This window comes from Bombina bombina, chromosome 4 (genome assembly GCF_027579735.1).
Source record: "Bombina bombina isolate aBomBom1 chromosome 4, aBomBom1.pri, whole genome shotgun sequence".
NCBI lineage: Eukaryota > Metazoa > Chordata > Amphibia > Anura > Bombinatoridae > Bombina > Bombina bombina.
Window position 1 is genome coordinate 704,378,069 of NC_069502.1, and position 22,380 is coordinate 704,400,448.

General features: G+C 36.9%; 1 protein-coding gene across 1 annotated transcript in view; it reads right to left on the bottom strand.

Moving 5' to 3' along the window:
- LOC128656756 (uncharacterized) overlaps positions 1-22,380 on the bottom strand; it is a 141,955-nt gene that overhangs the window by 36,223 nt on the left and 83,352 nt on the right. Inside the window, exons 7-9 of the mRNA XM_053710891.1 lie at positions 12,113-12,238; positions 1,244-1,289; positions 421-554 (exon numbers count right to left, since the gene is read on the bottom strand). Of these exons, the coding sequence (XP_053566866.1) occupies positions 421-554; positions 1,244-1,289; positions 12,113-12,238 (306 nt within the window). The remainder of the gene's footprint in view (positions 1-420; positions 555-1,243; positions 1,290-12,112; positions 12,239-22,380) is intronic.

Here is a 22,380-nt window from a genome sequence, read left to right on the forward strand (position 1 = left end):
TGTTTTTAAGATTACAATGATATTTGAAGAAGACTATACAAAAGAAGAGTTAACAATAAAGACTGTGAAGTACTGGATTTGAGCACCCGGACTAACATGCTGCCCATGTTCCTTTGGACATATGTACACTGCTTACTACTGTTTGGCTTGAATACTGGGTAATACTGGATATGCTCATTGATGTTATTGCGCGGTTTGTAGAATGAATTGAATAAAGCTTGTTTAAGAAAAAAAAACAAAATGGTAGATGACCAAGCAAGACACACAAAACATTGCTAATTACTACATAGGGCAGAAGCAAGATAACTCCTCAGGTGCACTTCAGGAAAGAATTTATCATTTTTTCTTATAAGGTCTGGTTTGTTTTTGCTAGGTTAGATTTCATAAAGTTTACACTAACAGTAAAGTACACATAATTACCATGTTTGCCGGAGGATGTGACATGGTGCATAGCAGAGTGATTGATGCTTGCCGGACCTCTTTATTGCTGGAATTAAGTAATGAAAGCAACAGGGGCATGATATCTGTAGACAGGAGGTGAGCTCGTACTTCACCTAGAGACAAGATGTGAAGCCTTGTCAACAAGTTGGAGACAGCAGAAACATTGTGAAATGAATTACAGATACAAATTCCCAAATAAAAAATTCCAAAATCCAGAATGATTCCAAATTCCATACTTTTTGATTAATTTATTTTAAATAAAATTATTATTAGTGATAATCTTCTCTGCCTGGGTCTTTGGTTTGGTTTGTGTGGTCTAAAATGCAAATAAAAATCTATATTTATTTAAAACAAATGTTACCTTTCTGATTACAGTGTTGTACTATGTATACAAAAGTATTAAAGATTATTTAAAACTACCTTTATGTTACGTGTATAAACTATATTATGACATGTACATATTGCCTAAATGACATAAGATATTGTTATTTACACTTAGTCCCATCCCCTCTTTAAACCGGACCATTTTGCAGATGTAAATACTTAAATATTCCAAAATTCAAAACTTTTCCGGTCCCAAGCAGTTTGGATAAAGGGTCTTGTACCTGTATATGGTTAAATATTACTCAGACTTTATCTTCCAAGAGTATATACACATAACATTGTGTTTTATATTAATACACCTGTTCTGAGTCATTCAAATTATACACAAATTAGTGATTTACATAGAAATGCAAATTGTATCATATATAATGCATGAAATGGGCAAGCGTCAGTTAAAATCAAAATAGGAATTTCTTACCACTTGAAGCTAGGTTATTCAAACAGAGACACGCCTGGCTGCAGACCTGTAAAGAAAATAAAAAATAAAATTAATACCATTAAATAATGTGTATATAGTTAGCTGCAGCGATTTTATTTTTTTTAAATTATTTTTAAATATTTAATTCTGGAAACACAATTATTTAATGCAAATTAAAATCAAACATCTATGGGTTGAGGAAAAAGTAGTAATGTTCCTCATAATATGGTACAGATACAAATCCCCAAATCCAGAATTAATATTTTTTTATTATATAATTATAGTAAATTTAAAATGTTCCCTGTCATTAAGTTGCAGTCTTCTCTACTTGCTACTTTGGTTTGGTTTTTGTGTCCTAAAATGGAACTGATATTCTATATTTATTTAAAATAACCACTATTACCTTCCTGATAACAGTATTATCTTTCTGATTATATCATTGTTATAACTTTTTTATAAATAATACCAACTACCTTTAGGTTACATGTATAAGCTGTGTTATGACAGGTATATATTGCCTAAATGACATATGATATTGTTGTTTACTCTTTGTCCCTTCTCCTCCCTAAGCTGTATTATTTTACAAATGCAAATATACACTAATTCCAAAATCCAAACTATTCCAGTCCCACTGGGTTTTGTACCTGTACTATGACGTTTAAATGGTAGGTGGGTTTTAGAGTCTAATTTAAAACTAAATTACAAGTAGAATTTTGTTTGTGCGCGAGCGAGGTCAGGTTTAACTTTGCACGCAAGTTAAATTCCGCTTGTATTACAAGTTGAAAGTAAATGTAAATGCGTGATTACAATCGCGATTTATGCTAGAATGAATACCGTGACTTCAAAGCTCTGGTTAACTATTACGCTCAAATAAAAAAATACATTTAAAAGTACAGTTACATTCATAATAACACTAATACAATAAACAACAAAAAATGCAATAAAAAGTTATAAGGGCTCAAAGATATGAAGTCTCAGTTGTTAGGAAAAAAAATGACTGCAAAGGGCTTTAACAGAGATACATACATATACATGTCTAAATATGTGTGTAGGTATGTATGTATATGTGTACATATATCTGTAAATACATATACACACATAAACACATATGTGTATATATATATATATATATATATATATATATATATATATATATATGTGCTTTGAACCTCTTTGCAGTCAAGTAGATGAAAACATGAAAAAAATCATATTAATGCAATATTCATATTTTAATAAAGTGTTATACTGTGCATTTAATGTAAATATTTTACAATGTTATATTTCAATGTTCTGCACACATTAGAATATGTTCTATGTTTTTAAACAGATATTCCTATATATATATATATTTGTGCAAAAATCCATCCGATCTATTTAGTCTTAAAGAGATATTTAAATATATAAAATATTCTGCTATGTGCACAACATTGGATAATTAAATATGCAATATTATCTTCTTATGTTGCGCTTTTAAATAACAGCAATTATGTTTGCGCGACTTATGGGTCTTTTTTTTCAACTTTTCTCACTCCATTGACATCTGTGGGGGGGAATGCGATTTAACGTTTATGACCTTTCAAAGTCTATTTGTTACCATGACTTAGCACCCTGATGAAGCCCCATGATAACGCTATAGGATGAAACGCGCACACCCCTCTGAAAATCTTACGCCAGTCTCGCGGGACAGCAGACTAAGCCGATGTGGCTATGGCGGTCAAGTTTTAATCACTTTAAGCCTCAAACGGACAGAGATGAATGTGAGTGGATGTACATCTTATGTTCAGCAGTAGCTTCTACATGATATGTGACTGTATATTTTCTGCTACACTGTATGATACTGTTATGGATGCTAACTTACTCTATGCGGACTGGCTTTACTTTGTAATATGTGTATGATGGAAATTACTGCTTTTCTTCATGCTTTGCTACTATGAATTTTGCTTGACTTTGCACATTTAAGCCTATGCTCTTGCTTGACAGTTTTTACGGAACTGCTTATGTCATATAGCTTTGCTTTTTTTCCATTTCACAACAGTTTTACTTTTCAGACTGCATAGATCTCCAAGTGATCCCTGCCTAGACATTGACTATATGGATAAGGTCTAGTGCAGCAGGGTGTTGCAGCTCTGATCTGGATAGTTAAGACTTCAACATTAACTCTTTTGGGGCATTCTACCGTTTGTTTTGTGTGTTTTTTTTTTAACTATGCTGAGTGTATGGTGATGTGTTTTTCATATATGTCTCAATGATGGAGCATGCTGCCATTATAAAATTAAAAAATACTTTTTTGGGGGGGACGTGTCCAGGCAGCATTCAAGACAGAATGCAATATGTGGAGCTCCTGCATGATAAAGCTAATCTGACGATTATTGCTTGCTTATCACACCATCCCGAGGTAATTCTAATATCTACTACCAATTTACGCTTTGACAAACAGATTATCACCAGGATTGATGTGTATGTGATTGTTGGATCTGGATCCAGCCTGCGAAGGCCTCTGGCGGCAGCCTAAATTGAGTCCTCGGGACCCCCCGTTAATCCAAGGTTGTCAGTAGAACTTAGACTGCTGTATTATCCTCTTACTACAGGGCATACAAGCAGGATCTGGATCTTACCTCAAAAATGGATTCAATCTGCCTCAGAGAGTTATGTTATTGTGGAAATATTAGTCTGGAGAGCTGGGGGAGGATGAAACTTGATAGACACTAGAAGTGTATGCTTATTCACGGTTCCCTATCGTGAAGTGTCCCCCTCCAGCTATAAGTGGTACAAATATCTGAGGTCTCCTTTCCTCCAGATATTTGTATTTTTTAAAGTATTTTCCAATAAATTTGTATATTTTATATTTAAGCTGCTTTTTTCATTTTTGTATTTACGGCTTGCTCAGCCGTTGGATGTGCACTGTTACTAACAATTTTTTAACACTTAACTACCCGTAGTTGCATTGATTCAGTACCTACCCGTCATTACGCTCATATGATGGAAGATCAAGCCTGAATCTAGAGCGGTTCTGTGTGTTTTTACTTGTTACATACAGTATATAGTTAACCTGAATAATATGAAGACCCAAGAGTAAGGTAACTAGATTTTTTAAATGAAATCCGGGGACTTTTTTTTTTTTTTTAAACCCCTTACAATAAATTATATTTTGTCCCTACTATCATCACATGCAAAACTAACCGGCAGGTCAAATCCCACTTATGTATTTAAACCCTGCTCTGTTCTCCTCAAAAAAAAAAAAAAAAAAAAAAAAGGCCTAGTAAAATTCTTCCCTATATTCTACCACCAGTCCAAGCAGCGTTATCCATTAATTGAGGTTGAGGATTCCAGGCCTGTATAGGACCAGCTTAAACACCTATATAAAAAAAAACATAATTTATGCTTACCTGATAAATTTATTTCTCTTGTAGTGTATCCAGTCCACGGATCATCCATTACTTATGGGATATTCTCCTTCCCAACAGGAAGATGCAAGAGTCCACCCACAGCAGAGCTGCTATATAGCTCCTCCCCTAACTGCCATAACCAGTCATTGGACCGAAAACATGCAGAGAAAGGAAAAACCATAGGGTGCAGTGGTGACTGTAGTTTAAATGAAAAAAATACCTGCCTTAAAATGACAGGGCGGGCCGTGGACTGGATACACTACAAGAGAAATAAATTTATCAGGTAAGCATAAATTATGTTTTCTCTTGTTAAGTGTATCCAGTCCACGGATCATCCATTACTTGTGGGATACCAATACCAAAGCTAAAGTACACGGATGAAGGGAGGGACAAGGCAGGTACTTAAGCGGAAGGTAACACTGCACGAAAAAAAAAAACCTTCTCCCAAAAATAGCCTCCGAAGAAGCAAAGTATGAAGCGCAGACCAAGACGCCGTCTTGTAAATCTGTTCAACAGAAGCCTCATTTTAAAAAGGCCCAAGTGAAAGCCACAGCTCTAGTAGAATGAGCTGTAATCCCTTCAGGAGGCTGCTGTCCAGCAGTCTCATAAGCTAAACGAATTATGCTTTTTAACCAAAAAGAAAGAGAGGTTGCTGAAGTCTTTTGACCTCTCCTCTGTCCAGAGTAGACAACAAACAAAGTAAATGTTTGATGAAAATCTGAAGTAGCTTGTAAGCAAAAACTTTAAAGCACGAAACTCGTTCCAATTGTGTAATAGACGTTCCTTCTTTGAAGAAGGATTAGGATACAAGAATGGAACAACACTCTCTTGAGTGATAGTCTTGTTAGATACCACCTTAGGTAAAAAACCCAGGTTTGATACGCAGGATTACCTTATCCGTACGGCGGACCAGATAAGGAGAATCACATTGTAAAGCAGATAACTCGGAGACTCTACGAGTCGAGGAAATAGCTACCAAAAAGGAACTTTCCAAGATAAAAAGTTTGATATCTATGGAATGAAGAGGTTCAAACGGAACTCCTTGAAGAACCTTAATAATCAGGTTTAAGCTCCATGGCGGAGCAACAGGTTTAAACACAGGCTTGGATCTAACCAGAGCCTGACAAAATGCCTGAACGTCTGGAGTATCTGCCAGACGCTTGTGCAAAAGAATAGACAGAGTAGAAATCTGTCCTTTTAAGGAACTAGCTGACAACCCTTTTCTCAAAATCATCTTGGAGAAAAGATAGTATCCTGGGAATCCTGACTTTACTCCATGAGTAACCCTTGGATTCATACCAATAAGATATTTATGCCATATCTATGTTAAATTTTCCTAGTGACAGGCTTTCATGCCTGTATTAAGGTATCAATGACTGACTCGGAGAAGCCATGCTTTGATAACATCAAGCGTTCAGTCTCCAGGCAGTCCATCTCAGAAAAGTTAAATTTAGATGGTTGAAAGGACCCTGAGGTAGAGGGTCCTGTCTCAGAAGCAGAGACCATGGTGGAAAGGATGATATGTCCACCAGATCTGCATACCAGGTCCTGCGTGGCCACGCAGGCGCTGTCAAAAACACCAAAGCACTCTCCTGCTTGATCTTGTGCAAACACCTCCGGAGGGAATTCCCACTCCCCCGGATGAAAAGTCTGAAGACTTAGAAAATCCGCATCCCAGTTCTCAACACCTGGGATATGGATAGCTGATAGACAAGAGTGAGTCTCTGTCCAGTGAATTATTTTAAGACTTCTAACATCGCTAGGGAACTTCTGTTCCCCCTTGATGGTTGATGTAAGCCACAGTCGTGATATTGTCCGACTGAAATCTGATGTACCTCAGAGTTGCTAACTGAGGTAAGCCTGAAGAGCATGGAATATCGCTCCCAGTTCCAGAATATTTATTAGAAGGAGGATCTCCTCCTGAGTCCACTATCCCTGAGCCTTCAGGGAGTTCCAGACTGTATCCCAACCTAAAAGGCTGGCATCTGTTGTAACAATTGTCCCATCTGACCTGCGGAAGGTCATACCCTTGGACAGATGGACCCGAGATAACCACCAGAGAAGAGAATCTCTGGCCTCTTGTTCCAGATTTAACCGGGGGACAAATCTGTGTAATCCCCGTTCCATTGACTGAGCATGCATAGTTGCAGCGGTCTGAAATGTAGGCGTGCAAACGGTACTATGTCCCTTGCCGCTACCATTAAGCCGATTACATTCATGTACCGAGCCACCGAAGGGCGCGGATGGAATGAAGAACACGGCAGAAATTTAGAAACTTTGACAACCCGAACTCCGTCAGGTAAATTTTCATTTCTACAGAATCTTTCAGAGTCCCTAGGAAGGAAACCCTTGAGATTGGGGATAGAGAACTCTTTCCTTGGGCACTTTCCACCCATGCGATCTCAGAAATGCCAGCACTACGTCCGTATGAGACTTGGCAATTTGGATGTTTGACGCCTGTATCAGGATGTCGTCTAAATAAGGGGCCACTTCTATGCCCTGCAGCCTAAGGACCGCCAAAGTGACCCCAGAACCTCCATAAAGATTCTTGGGTCTGTAGTTAACCCAAAGGAAAGAGCTACAAACTGGTAATGCCTGTCTAGAAAGGCAAACCTGAAAAACGATGGTGATCTTTATGCATCATAAAGTGAGGATAAGCATCCTTCAAATCCATTGTAGTCCTCTATTGACTCTCCTGGATCATAGTTAAGATGGTACGAATAGTTTCCATCTTAAATGATGGAATTCTAAGGAATTTGTTTAAGATCTTTAGATCCAAAATAGGTCTGAAGGTTCCCTTTCCTTGGGAACCACAAACAGATTTGAGGAAAACTATGTCCCTGTTCCTCTCTTGGAACTGGATGGGTCACGTACACAATGCAAGAATGTCTCTTTCTTTATCTGGTTTGCAGATAATTGTGAAAGGCGAAATCTCCCCTTTTTTTGGGGGGGGAAGCTTTGAAATCCAGAAGATATCTCTGGGATATAATTTCCAATTCCCAGGGATCCTGGGCATCTCTTGCCCACGCCTGGGCGAAGAATGAAAGTCTGCCCCCTATAGGATCCGTTACCGGATAGGGGTCCGTTTCTTCATGCTGTCTTAGAGGCAGCAGCAGGCTCCTTGGTCTGCTTATCTTTGTTCCAGGTCCGGTTGTCTCCAGACCGTCTTGGACTGAGCAAAAGTTCCCTCTTGTTTTGCCTTAGAGGAAGTTGATGCCACACCTGCCTTGAAGTTTCGAAAGGCACGAAAATTAGACCTTTTTGGCCCTTGATTTGGACCTGTCCTGAGGAAGGGCATGACCTTTTCCTCCAGTGATATAAGCAATAATCTCCTTCAAACCAGGCCCGAATAGGGTCTGTCCCTTGAAGGGAAGTTAAGCAGCTTATTTATTAAAGTCACGACAGCTGACCATGATATAAGCCATAGCGCTCTGCGCGCCAGTATAGTAAAAAACAGAATTCTTAGCCGTTAGTTTATTCAAATGAACAAAGGCATCAGAAACAAAGGAATTGGCTAGCTTAAGTGCTCTAAGCTTGTCAATTATATTCATCCAATGGAGTCGCTACCTGTAAAGCCTCATCCAGAGACTTAAACCAGAACGCCGCAGCAGCAGTGACAGGAGCAATGCATGCAAGGGGCTGCAGGATAAAACCTTGTTGAATAAACATTTTTTATCTATTGGATCTAAAAAAGCACAACTGTCCTCGCCAGGGGTAGTGGTATGCTTAGCTAGAGTAGAAACTCTTCTCTCCACCTTAGGAACTGTCTGCCATAAGTCCCGTGTGGTGGCATCTATTAGAAACATTTTTCTAAAAATAGGAGGGGAAGAGAACGGCACACTTGGTCTATCCCATTCCTTATTAATAATTTCTGTAAACCTCTTTAGGTATTGGAAAAACATCAGTACACACCGGCACTGCATAGTATTTATTCAGTCTACACAATTTCTCTGGCACTGTGATTGTAACAGTCATTCAGAGCAGCTAAAACCTCCCTGAGCAACAAGTGGAGGATCTCAAGCATAAATTTTAAATGTAGAAATATCGGAATCAGGTTAAATCATCTTCCCTGAGTCAAAAATATCACCCACAGACTGAAGCTCCCCTCAGCTTCTGCATATTGTGAGGCAGTATCAGACATGGTTCTTAAAGCATCTGTATGCTCTGTATCTACCCCCAGAGCTATCTTGCTTTCTTTTAATTTCAGGTAGTCTGACTAATACCGCTGCCAGAGTATTATTCATAACTTTCGCCATGTCTTGTAAAATAAACGCTATGGGCGCCCTTGATGTACTTGGCGCCATTTGAGCGTGAATCCCTGAAGCGGGAGTCGAAGAGTCTGACACGTGGGGAGAGTTAGTCGGCATAACTTCCCCCTCGACAGAATCCTCTGGTAAAATAAACGCTATGGGCGCCCTTGATGTACTTGGCGCCATTTGAGCGTGAGTCCCCGAAGCGGGAGTCAAAGGGTCTGACACGTGGGGAAAGTTAGTCGGCATAACTTCCCCCTCGACAGAATCCTCTGGTGATAATTTTTTAAAAACAAAAAAATGATCTTTATTGCTTAACATGAAATCAGTACATTTGGTACACATTCTAAGATGGGGTTCCACCATGGCTTAAAAACATAATGAACAAGGAGTTTCCTCTATGTCAGACATGTTTGTACAGACTAGTAATGAGATTAGTAAGCTTGGAAAACACTTTAAATCAAGTTAACAAGCAAATATAAAAAACGTTACTGTGCCTTTAAGAGAAACAAATTTTGTCAAAATTTGAAAAACAGTGAAAAACAGTGAAAAAAGGCAGTAAATTAAACGAAATTTTTACAGTATATGTAATAAGTTAACAGAGCATTGCACCCACTTGCAAATGGATGATTAACCCCTTAATGCAAAACACAGATCAAAAAAACGACAGACGTTTTTTAACAGACACAACAAACTGTCACAGCTGTGCTGTGTTATACCTTCCCCATAAACGATTTCGGAAGCCTTTTTAGCCCTTTAGAGATGTCCTATGGTATTCATGGGACTGCTGAGGGAAGCTGGATGATTAATTTTGTAATTTTAACTGTGCAAAAAAAAAACGAAAATAGGCCCCTCCCACTCATATTACAACAGTGGAAAGCCTAGTCTGTTTCTAAGCAAAATCTAAGCCAGCCATGTGGAAAAAAACTAGGCCCCAATAAAGTTTTATCACCAAAGCATATATAAAAACGATTAAACATGCCAGCAAACGTTTTATATTGCAAATTTATAAGAGTATATAACTCTGATAGTAAGACTGATACTAGTCGCTATTAAATCACTGTATTTAGGCTTAACTTACATTAATCCGGTATCAGCAGCATTTTCTAGCAATTCCATCCCTAGAAAAACATATAACTGCACATACCTTATAGCAGGATAACCTGCACGCCATTCCCCCTCTGAAGTTACCTCACTCTTCAGACATATTTGAGAACAGCAGTGGATCTTAGTTACTTCTGCTAAGATCATAGAAACACGCAGGCAGATTCTTCTTCTAAATGCTGCCTGAGGTAAAATAGTACACTCCGGTACCATTTAAAAACAATAAACTTTTGATTGAAGAAAAAACTAACTAACTATCTTACACCACTTTCCTCTTACTACCTCCAGCTATGTTGAGAGCTTTCAAGAGAATGACTGGTTATGGCAGTTAGGGGAGGAGCTATATAGCAGCTCTGCTGTGGGTGGACTCTTGCAACTTCCTGTTGGGAAGGAGAATATCCCATAAGTAATGGATGATCCGTGGACTGGATACACTTAACAAGAGAAAGTTATTTATTAATAATCTTGTTATAACTAGTATTACTCAACGTATACTATAACATACCTCTACAATCAATGAAGTACCCTTTTGGTTTTTAACACGTATGTGTTACTCTAAGCCAAAGATACACATCTCTTATACGCACTTTAATAATAATATTGCCTCACAATAGGCCACTAGTAAAATCAATCACCAGAACATACCCCTACTTTGTAGTTTTTGACCAATCAAAATCTTAGGTAGGTCTAGTGTGTTAAATTGGAATGTTTAGAAGTACATAATCTTTCTAACAAGAGCTCAACTTCTCGATTCCATTGCGCCTGCACATATATAACATGCTTCCACTACTAACTAAACATTATCAACCAATGAGAGCTTACCTTGCACCTTTAAAGGGACATTATACACTCATTTTTTTTCTTTGCATAAATGTTTTGTAGATCTATTTATATAGCCCATAAAGTTTGTTTTTTTTGTTTTTTTTAAATGTATAGTTTGTCCTATTTTTAAATAACATTGCTCTTATTTTCAGATTCCTAACCAAGCCCCAAAGTTTTATGAGAATACCGTCAGCTACCTAATCCAGCTTGCTCCTGTTTGTGTAAAGGGTCTTTTCATATGCAAAAGAAGGGGGAGGGGGGAGTGTCTTATTTGCCACTTGCAGAGGGCTTTCCAGCTACTTTTTCAACAGAGCTAAACTGAGAGCTTCTAAGTAAGTTTTTAAACAGTTTTCTACTGGATTTTTATATCAGTATCTGTGCATCTTATTCTTTATAGTAGTGTCTAGTGTAGTGTAGTTTAATTCTATATATCTTCCTTTATGAAATTAATGTTGTATAAATAAATATCCTCAGATCCCTTGTTATGAAGACTCACTCATACAAGCCTGCAACCAGAAGAGTTATTTGAATACAAAATGTTTAGCTATGTCTAATATTACTACTTTGCAGTATGCTTTCATTATTTATTTTGCTTTCATGACTCACTGCTTAAATGAACTATGTAGCAGACAAAATAAAACACTAGTTAAAATATATTTTTGACAAACTTTTGAGGTAAAATTAGAAACTAGGACACTGGTTGATAATCACTATGGAAACCCGCTATGTCTCAGTACCTGCATAGCTATGGTTATGTGACTGATAACTGTCTGTTAGATCCTATATGCATTTCTATACTGGAATTTTGTTTAGCAACATAAATTAAAAAATCTATTTGATATTACAACTGAAAACAATTTACCTCCAGTTTACCATTTGCATTCCTATTTCTTAACTTTCTTTCTGTTGTTCTAAAACACTTTTGGTATTGGGAGTTTTTGTAATTGTCAGATTAACTATTGCAGTTATATGTATTTTTATGTCTAATATAGCACATTGTTACTTTAATATACACTGAGACTTCTAAAAAGGAGTACTTTGTTTACTTTTTTTATGTTCCTGCCGTGTTGTATGCTGGTTGTTTTAAAAAAAAAAAAAAAAATATATATATATATATATATATATATATATATATATATATATATATATATATATATATATATATAATACAATTCTACTTAATTAACTATGGTTAAACTCTTTACTGCAAGTTTACATTACTATTCTCAGCAATAAATCCAGACAAGTTTAGACTGAAAAACAATGACTTTTTACACAGTGTTCTGTAACACCATTTTTAATGTCACCTTTTGTACAGAGGAAGACATCAGAGAGAGCAGCATCCTGAGGAGGAATCGGTCGCCAATCTCTAACATGGCCTTGTGGTGCTCTGGATTTGCTGCAATGTTACCCAAGGAAGCACAGCTGTAGTACTGCAAAAGAAACACAAGAAACACAAGTTTTTTTGAAGAATAGTTTTACAATGGCTACATATATATATATATATATATATATATAGAACCTCCCACACTTCAAAATATTTATCACATTCCAATGTTATGCACATAGCAGAATATGTCCTATTTATATATATATATATATATATATATATATATATATATATATATATATATATATATATATCTGATGGTATTTTGGTACTATAGATATATATATATATATCTACACCTATATATATATATATATATATATATATATATATATATATAATATATATATATACACACACACACACACACACACAGTATATATATATATATATATATATATATATATATATTGGCATGAATATTGCATAAATACTATTTACATGTTTTCATTTATGTAACTGCAAAGGGCTCCAATGCACTTATAGACATATATATATATATATATATATATATATATATGTCTATATGTGTGTACATATGTATTTATATGTGTATGTATGTCTGTAAATACATATATTGACATATAAAAATACATATGTATACATTTATAAATGTATATATACATACATACACACACATACATACATATCCATCTTTAGACATGTATATGTATCTCAATGTTAAAGCCCTTTGGCTGCCTTTTTCATTCTTATTTCGCATTTACTTTCAACTTGAAATAAGAGTATAATTTAACCTGTGTGCAAACGATCGCGAAATCCTGATATCGCTTGTAATCTAGCCCTATATATCTTTCTTTTTTTTTCTTGTTTATTTGTAATGAACAGAGGGCACATTAGTACATAGATGCAAGAAAAAAAGAAAAAATAGTTCATCAACAGCAATAAAAAAACCAAGATGCAATTAATAGCATAAACAAATAAAGGCACGTTGTGCACCTAGCACTCAAATTCAGCTGAATCAAACTCTATCGAATTACATGTATCGGATCCGCTATAAGAGTAATCCAACTTCCATATGTGCCCAGTGTTGGATTTTTCTTTATTCTAATACAACAAGTAACCCCAAATCAAGAACCACAAACACAAAACCAAAGCAAGACAAAAAAAAATAATATATATATATATATATATATATATATATATATATATATATATATATATATAAATAAATAAATACATTTCCCCCATTTTTTCTTTCTTCCTTGCTTCCTTCCTCTCTCCTCTTGATCCTCATCCTTACCCTCCCCTTATCTATTGCATCCAGTCTTACAATATCAAAGTCAATTTTTCCATTCTAATGGGTACCATGAAGATGCAAGTAACAAAGACATGAAGTCAATGGAATGCCTTAGAGGATACAAAAGTTGAAGTTGAGTTTCCAAAGGGAGAGACATAATCATTCAATCCCATTTTTGAAGGAACTTTTCACCCTGTTCTCGGCACAGAATAATATGTCATATTGCTCCAAGGCTATTTGGAGTCTAATTTCTTTTAGAAAAAAACAAAACCTTGGTGCATCTTTATCCTTTCAAGACCTGAGTATTAACTGTCTAGTAATGAAAATAGCTGTGTTAATTAGATCTCTATTTTGGATAGAGGAGTCATTGCAGAGAAAAACAACATGATATTTAGTAATAGAAAATTTCACCATTAGGAATTTATTGAGCCAGAAGTTTATACTAGCCCATCATTTTTTAATCTTGGGGCATTGCCAGAAACAATGTAGTAAATTGCACCTTGAACAAGGGACTTGTTTACTAGGATTCCATCTTGATCTCATTAAAGGGTTGATGTATGCTCTGTTTAAGAGCATGTATAATATACTAAGGCTGAACTATAACTCCAAAACATATTTATTTAAATAAAAACATGTAAATCCAAAGCAGCATCACTGCAAACAATTACATTTACAATACAAAATATAAAATACCAGGAAAGTCCCAGAAAACTATACTGTTCACTAAATAATTAGTTTAGCATAGAGAGAGTCTTTTTATTGTCCTCCGGGCACTTAGTGCAATAGCACACACTGACAAATTGTGCAGACAAACTCTTAATAATTAAGATTCCCCACAACATAGGTCATATAGGGGGAAAGTTGTTCACAGAATCCTCAACCCACCACCAGGATTCCATAAAAGCAGTTCTCCAGAATCTCCAAAAGAGCACACAGCTCAACACCCAGACACCAGACTGAACGATAAAATTACTATACACTTTGGAACGCTGCACCACTCAATATTAGGGCCACCAGAAGTTGCAGCTTCAAAAATAACTCCCAGACTCCAGCACATAGTGTATTCAATGAAAACTTGAAACCTACGCTTTCACACTGTACTTTTTACTATTTATTATACTCAAACTTGCTAAAGATATACCGTCAGTATTAGATACTAATAATACATTGAAATATATATACTACCTAACCTTTGGTATAAATGCATACTCTCAACTACCTAATGAGAAGTGTGGAACTGCTTTTTCAATAAATTAGGATGGCTATTTTATACTCAGTGGTTCTGAGCGCCACATAAAAAACAACTGGAGGGTCAAATGTAGCTTGAATATTGTACAAAAGAAGGACATCACAACATTTATGGCTTTTGACACCTTATAAATTGGAGGTACCAAGAACCATCAAGCATCTACTAGAACCGCCCTAGAGCTTAAAAGATAAAAATATAAAAAGAGTTCCTTAAAATGATTAGTTACAGAAATAACTGGTTAAAAAGGAGACAAAATATAGGCTCTGAGAGAGAAAAAATATTGATATTAATAAAAATTAAAATAACTCAATTTTAGTTGTGTAGTGCCTATAACTGTTAACCAAATGCTGGAAGCTAAATACTTGTATCCCAAAAAGTAGAGATAGTCCTAAAAATATACGAAGAAGCACCTCTGTGCAAGCACACTAACAAATGTATTATTTTTAATCAATGTACACTGACAAATCATGCAAAGGTTTCAGCTTTTTATGGCCCTAGGTTTATGCGCTCCTTCATTCTGTTATTGCTTGATGATGTCATTATTCACATGCGCCTACTAAGCTTTAGTCAGGGACTGGCTCTTGCAGTGTCCGCCGGCCATTTTGAATTGGGGAGGGAGGAGTAGGGCAGATAAATGCAGGTCCTGACTCCTCCTTGATGTCGCTCAGTTGCGGGAAAGTAACTCTGAGTGAGACTAAGAGAGAGGGAAGATTCAAGAAGCAAGCTGGCACTGTGTCCCTGGAGCTTTATATGCAAAGGTAAAGCACTTTAACAGGCACCTGAGGTTTATTATTAAGTACTACATATTTTCCCTTTCCTATTATTTAATTAAAAAGAAAAGATATACTAAGGTTGTGATTTACAACCTTAGTATACCTTTTCTTTCTGATTGAATAATAGGAAAGGGAAAATATGTAGTGTGAATAAAGTTAGTGGCTTGTCAAGAGACTGCTAGTGATATTGGGTGATAACTTATGGAATAAATAAAGCCTGAGTGAAATACTGGATGTGTATCTGCATCTGTATAATAACACCCATTATTATACAAATACACAGTAGTGACATTGGCTCATGGGTATAGCGGAGGAGGGCTGGATATAGGATCAGTGGTATCTGCATCTGTATAATAACACCCAGCACTATATAATGATGTTTTTAATTTGAAATGTACCTTGGTGTCCTTCACTAAGGTCTGTACTTTGTAAAATGTCCGCCACAGCCTTGGTCCGTGCCTATCCCTGGCTTTAGTCCACAAACGTAATCATTCATATGAGGAGATAAATCTGTGATGCGGCAAGAGACTTACATCATGTAGAATATGAAATGAGAATAAGTTACACGACCTTAACAGCGCCAAATATGCTCCTTCAAGTGAAAACCTCCATGAATATGTAAATGATAATTCTGGTTCTTTATACTGGCTTTCAGTTGTGTTTAAGAGGACATTAAACACATAACATATTATTGTGATAACCTCCCACTTATAGATGTAGAAATATTTGTGGTTTTTTTACATTTATCCTGTGTTACTTAGTAAAAATATATTTTTAAATACTTTCTTTAAAAAATATAAAAAACATTTTTGCTGGCAAACCTTCCTAATTTGTAGTTTACTTGGTCCATATATTTGTCTCTTCTTAACACATAATAAATAAAATTAATATGTATTCTCAGCAGAGATTAGTTCCTGATGACAAAACAAAAAATTATAACTATACTAATCAGTATTTTTTTTCTATGCTTAAAAATATATGTACTAAATACTATATAAAAAATGTTTTTTAATGGGCATGAGTAATATGGTGAATAGCATATTAAATACTAGTTGGCATACAGCTGTTAAAAATCCATTCATATTATGTTTGACGAAGGATTTTATTTACCATGTGAAAAACTATAGATCAACTGACAGTTAGTAATGTCAACAAGGAGTCTACCACAAATCACACACACAGGTGATACTTATTTGCACTAACTAACTGTAAAGTAGGATATAAGTAGATCATGCAGATAAAGGTGACAGCTGTTAAATATTTACATATGGGTCACATCTGATTCAGTAGAAAACAAGCAAAATTTGCAAAAAAAATAATTACAAATACACCAGATAGGGATTGGTGAATGTTAAAGGGACATTATACACTCATTTTTTCTTTGCATAAATGTTTTGTAGATGATCTATTTATATAGCCCATAAAGTTGTTTTTTAAAATAAATGTATAGTTTTGCTTATTTTTAAATAATATTGCTCTGATTTTCAGACTTCTAACCAAGCCCTAAAGTTTTATGTGAATACCGTCAGTTACCTTCTCCAGCTTGCTCCTGTTTGTGTAAAGGGTCTTTTCATATGCAAAAGAAGGGGGAGGGGGGGTGTCTGATATTTCCCACTTGCAGCAGGCTTTCGAGCTACCTTTTCAACAGAGCCAAGCTGACAGCTTCTAAGTAAGTTTTTAAACAGTTTTATACTGGATTTTTATATCAGTATCTGTGCATCTTATTATTTATAGTAGTGTCTATTACATGCAGTTATATGAAAATGAGTGTATACTGTCCCTTTAAGCCTTTAAAGACCCAATATAATTGTATGCTGTAATTTTGTTCTTTTAAGTATGTAAATACACAGAGCCCTATGGAGGAGCACCTGCTCACCCAGCAGCTCCGAAAACCAAAGGCCGTTAATTTAGTGTTCCCTGGGATACTGTTACAATCTTTAGGACTCTTGTATGGGGCAGAATGACAACTAAATTTTATATTAAACTCTTATCAATTTTTTTTATATCAATTTTATATTAAAGGGACACTGAACCCAATTTTTTTCTTTTGTGATTCAGATAGAGCATGCAATTTTAAGCAACTTTCTAATTTACTCCTATTATAAATTTTTCTTCCTTCTCTTGCTATCTTTATTTGAAAAAGAAGGCATCTAAGCTTTTTTTTTTATTCAGAACTCTGAACAGCTCTTTTTTTATTGGTGGATGAATTTATCCACCAATCAGCAAGGACAACCCAGGTTGTTCACCAAAAATGGGCCGGCATCTAAACTTACATTCTTGCATTTCAAATAAAGATACCAAGAGAATGAAGAAAATTTGATAATAGGAGTAAATTAGAAAGTTGCTTAAAATGTCATGCTCTATCTGAATCACAAAAGAAAACATTTGGGTTCAGTGTCCCTTTAAACTTATTTTTATATCAATTTTATATCAAATTGATATAAAAAGGGGGCGTAAAAGTGGGAGTGGAAAGGGGCAATATTAGGGGAGGAGAAAGGGGTGTGTCCACCTGTCAAAATGAGTTTGACATAACCTCCATACTCTTACTACTAAGGGACATGAAACATTACCTAACAAAAAAAGAAGAAAAAAAACAACTTTCCAATTTACTCCTATTATAAAATTTACTTTGTTTTCATGGTATTTTTTTGTTGAAAAGCAGGTAGGTAGGCACAAGAGTGTGCCCTTATCAAGAATACTATTTGGCAGCAGTTTTGCAAGAATGTTTTTAATACTGTTATACATTGGGCAAATCCTGCTGCCATCTAGTGCTCAAAAGCATTCTTGCAAAACTGCTGCCAAATAGTTATCCAGACACGTGCACAGTTGCACACTAGCTGCCTAATTATTTTCTTCAAAAAAGGATAGCATGAGAATGCATTTGTTTGATAAGTTCTATAAAAGAAGTAAATTGAAAACATTTTTTTTTAAATTGTATGCTTTATCTTAAAGCTCAAAATTTCCACTTGCCCTGACTCATCTATGTGCAACTGAGAGCTCACTATAAAAGTACCAACTATTGGATGTGCTTTTCCAAACTATACCCATGCAGTGCTTTTTCTTTTAGATCCAATTATAGATGATTTCTTTTCTGTCTGGGAAGCAGTTAACCGAGAAAAGCCATATGGTATATATTTGTTATTTCATTGACAAGCACAGTAAGGCTTCTCATACTGTTTGTACACCTGATAGTAGAGTTAATACAAGACAGAAATGAAACAAGATATCTCCTAAGTAAATTTGTCTTCAAGTATAATCTTTATTAATATTTAAATAACACTACAAGAGATTGTTCTAATAACACAACTGGCAGACATGACATTTTAATGTAAATAGATATGCCGCTGTAGCTAAACCTACATTAATACAACCTACACAGTTCAAACAGCCTAGATGATTAAAGATAAAGAAGCATATCTTAGATTGTCTGCTGAAAAACAGGTATAAAACTCTTTATCCAAATTGATTGGAATAGTTTGGATTTCGTGAGTATCTGCATCTGTAAAATGGGACATCTTGAAGAGGGGATGGGACCAAGTGTAAAAAAAATAATATATTGTGTCATTTACGCAATATTTACATGTCATAACAACAGAATTTATGCTTACCTGATAAATTATTTTCTTTCCTGGCATGGAGAGTCCACAAATTCATTCACTACTGTTGGGAATTCACTTCTTGGCCACCAGGAGGCGGCAAAGACACCCCAGCAAAAGCAAGAGGTATCCCTCCTACTTCCTATACTCCCCCAGTCATCCAGCCAAGGAGACGGAAAAGTAGGAGAAACACAGGGGATATAGAGGTGCCTGAAGATTAGGAAAAAATGCAGCCTTAAAAAGGAACAGGGCGGGTTTGTGGACTTTCCATGCCAGGAAAGAAAATAATTTATTAGGTAAGCATAAATTCTGTTTTCTTTCCAATGACAAGGAGAGTCCACAAATGTATTCATTACTGTTGGGAATACCCAGGCTAGAGAGGACACAGATTGAATCAACAGGTGAACCTAATTTGAAGGTACCACCACTTGAAGTACTTTTCTCCCAAAAGAAGGCTCAGCTGAGCCAAAAACATCAAACTTGTAAAATTTTGAAAAAAGGTATACAAAGAGGACCAGGTAGCCACCTAATTTTGTTCCATGGAGGCTTAATTCTTAAAAGCCCAAGAAGAGGACACAGCACAAGTAGAGTGAGCCGCAATCCTCTCGGGAGGCTGTTGACCAGCTTCCTCATAAGTAAAAAAAATAACACTCCTTAGCCAAAATGAAAGAGTAGTTGCATTGGCCTTCTGACCCTTGCGCTTACCTGCTTACACCACAAACAAGGAAGAAGATTGTTTAAAATACTTGGTAGCATGGAGATAGAATTTCAAGGCACGCACCACATCCAGATTGTGCAACAAACGTTCTTCTGAGAGGAAGAATTAGGGCAAAAAGAAGGTACTAAGATCTCCTGATTGATATTGCGGTCAGAGACCACCTTAGAAAGAAAACCCAGCTTGATCCAAAGAACCGCCTCATCCGCATGGAAAACCAGATAGGGTAGATCACACTGTAAGGCAGATAATTCTGAAATTTTACAAGCAGAAAAGATAGCCAACAAAAACAAAACCTTCCAAGACAGAAGCTTAATATCAACTGCATGCAAAGGATCTAACAGAGCTTGCTGAAGAACACGAAGAACCAGATTAAGGCTCAAGGGGGAACAACAGGTATAAAAACAGGCCTGAGCGTCCGGAAGATTAGCTAACTTCTTGTGTAACACAGAAAGGGCAGAAATCTGTCCCTTTAGAGAACTCTAAGACAAACCTTTTTCCAAAACTTCTTGGAGAAACAAGTGGATTCGAGGAACTTTTACCTTGTGCCAAGGGAATCCTCAATCCTCACACCAGGTGAGGTAAGCACGCCACACCTTGTGGTACATCTGGCGAGTCACCGGCTTACAAGCCTGAATCAGAGTATCAATAACTCTGTCAGAAAAAAACTCTTTTAGACAGAACTAGTCGCTCAATCTTATTCCTCCTTGATGAATGATATAAGCCACCGATGTTATGTTGTCCGAATGAAATGTGATGTTGATTGGGAGTCAAGACTCCTCTGGCAACCAAGTTCCCTGGGCCTTCAGAGAGCCCCAAGACAGCACCCCAGCCCAGAAGGCTGGTGTCCATAGTCACAATCTCCCACGATGGTCTCAGAAAACACATGCCTTGGGCCAGGTGATCCTGACAGAGCCACCAGGAGAGAGATTATCTTGTGTGGTTGTCCAGAACGATCTGTTGGGATAGATTGGAATGATCTCTGTTCCAGTGTCTGATCATACAAAGATGTAGAGGTTGCAGATTAAAGCGAGCAAAAGGAATGTCCATGGTAGCTACCATGAGACCAACTACTTCCATGCATTGCGCCACTGAGGGGCACCCAGATAATTGAAGTGAGAGGCAGGACAAGAGTAGTTTGGATCATATCGGTCAGGAAATTTTTCATGGAAACTGAATCTATAACTGTTCCAAGAAAACCAACCCTGGTGTTGGGGACCAGGGAACTCTTGTCCAGATTTATCTTCTACCCATGGTCTCGAAGGAGAGACAAAAGAGTGTCCATGTGAGATCTTGTGAAAAGGAAAAGATGGAGCCTGAACCAAGATATCGTCAAAGTAAGGGGCCACTGCTATTTCTCACGCCCTGACTACCTCTAGAAGCACTCCCAGCACCTTCGTAAAGATTCTGGGAGACCGAATGGCAGGGCTACAAATTGAAAATGTTTGTCCAGAAAGGCAACCGTAGGAACTGAAAATGATCCTTGTGAACATGAAGGTATGTGTCCTTCAGGTCTATAGTGGTCATAAATTGACCCTCTTGGACCAACGGGAGAATGGATCTGATAGTCTCCATCTTGAAGGACGGGTCCTTGAGAAACTTGTTGTGACACTAAGTCCAGGATTGGACGAAAAGCTCCCTCTATCTTGGGGACCACAAAAAGGTTTGAGTAAAATCCTAGGCCCTGCTCTGAGGGGGTAACCGGGCCAATTACACCCAGAGAAGATAGGTCCTTTACACAATTGAGAAAATCATCTCTTTACAAAGTTTGAAGAGATGCTTGACAGAAGGTATCTGCCTCTTGGAAGGCAAGACTTGAATCCCATCCTGTACCTCTGGGAGACCACGTCAACAGCCCATGGATCCAAGCGACCTGAAAAAAAGTCTAGTCTGCCCCCTATGTGATCTGGTCCCTGATCGGGGGCTATCCCTTCATGCTGACTTATTGTCGGAGGGGGGCTTCTTGGACTGCTTGTTCTTGTTCCAAGACTAATTAGGCTTCCAGGCACTCTTCTGCTGATCCGATTTGGAGGGGCCCAGAGATATCTGTCCCTTGGAGGTACGAAAGGAACAAAAAATTGCAAGACTGACGACCCTTGGATCTAGCCTTCCTATCCTGAGGAAATTGTGGAATCCGGGCCCTTCCCAAATAAGGACTTCCCCTCAAAAGGTAAGGAGAGAAGTCTGGACTTAGATACCATGTCTGCTGACCAGGACTTTAACCACAAAGCAATTTGCAACAGAATTGCAAAGCCAGATGGCAAATTACTTGCATGTTAAGCATTACAAATAAAGGAATTGGCTATTTTCAAAGCCTTAATTCGATCCTGAATCTGTTCTTAAGAAGTCTCCACCAAAATCATATCTGATAATGAGTCGCACCAATAAGTGGCGGCTCCAGCATCCACCGCAATGCTTGCAGCCGGTTGCCAGAGTAGTCCAAGCTGATGAAATATCCTTAAGTACCCCTCCAGTAGAACAGAAGTTTGCTTGGCCAGGGTAGAAATAGCTCCATCCACATTGGGAATGGAACCCCATAACTCCAAGTTAGAGTCAGGAACTGGGAACATTTTCTTAAAATTAGAGGACGAGGA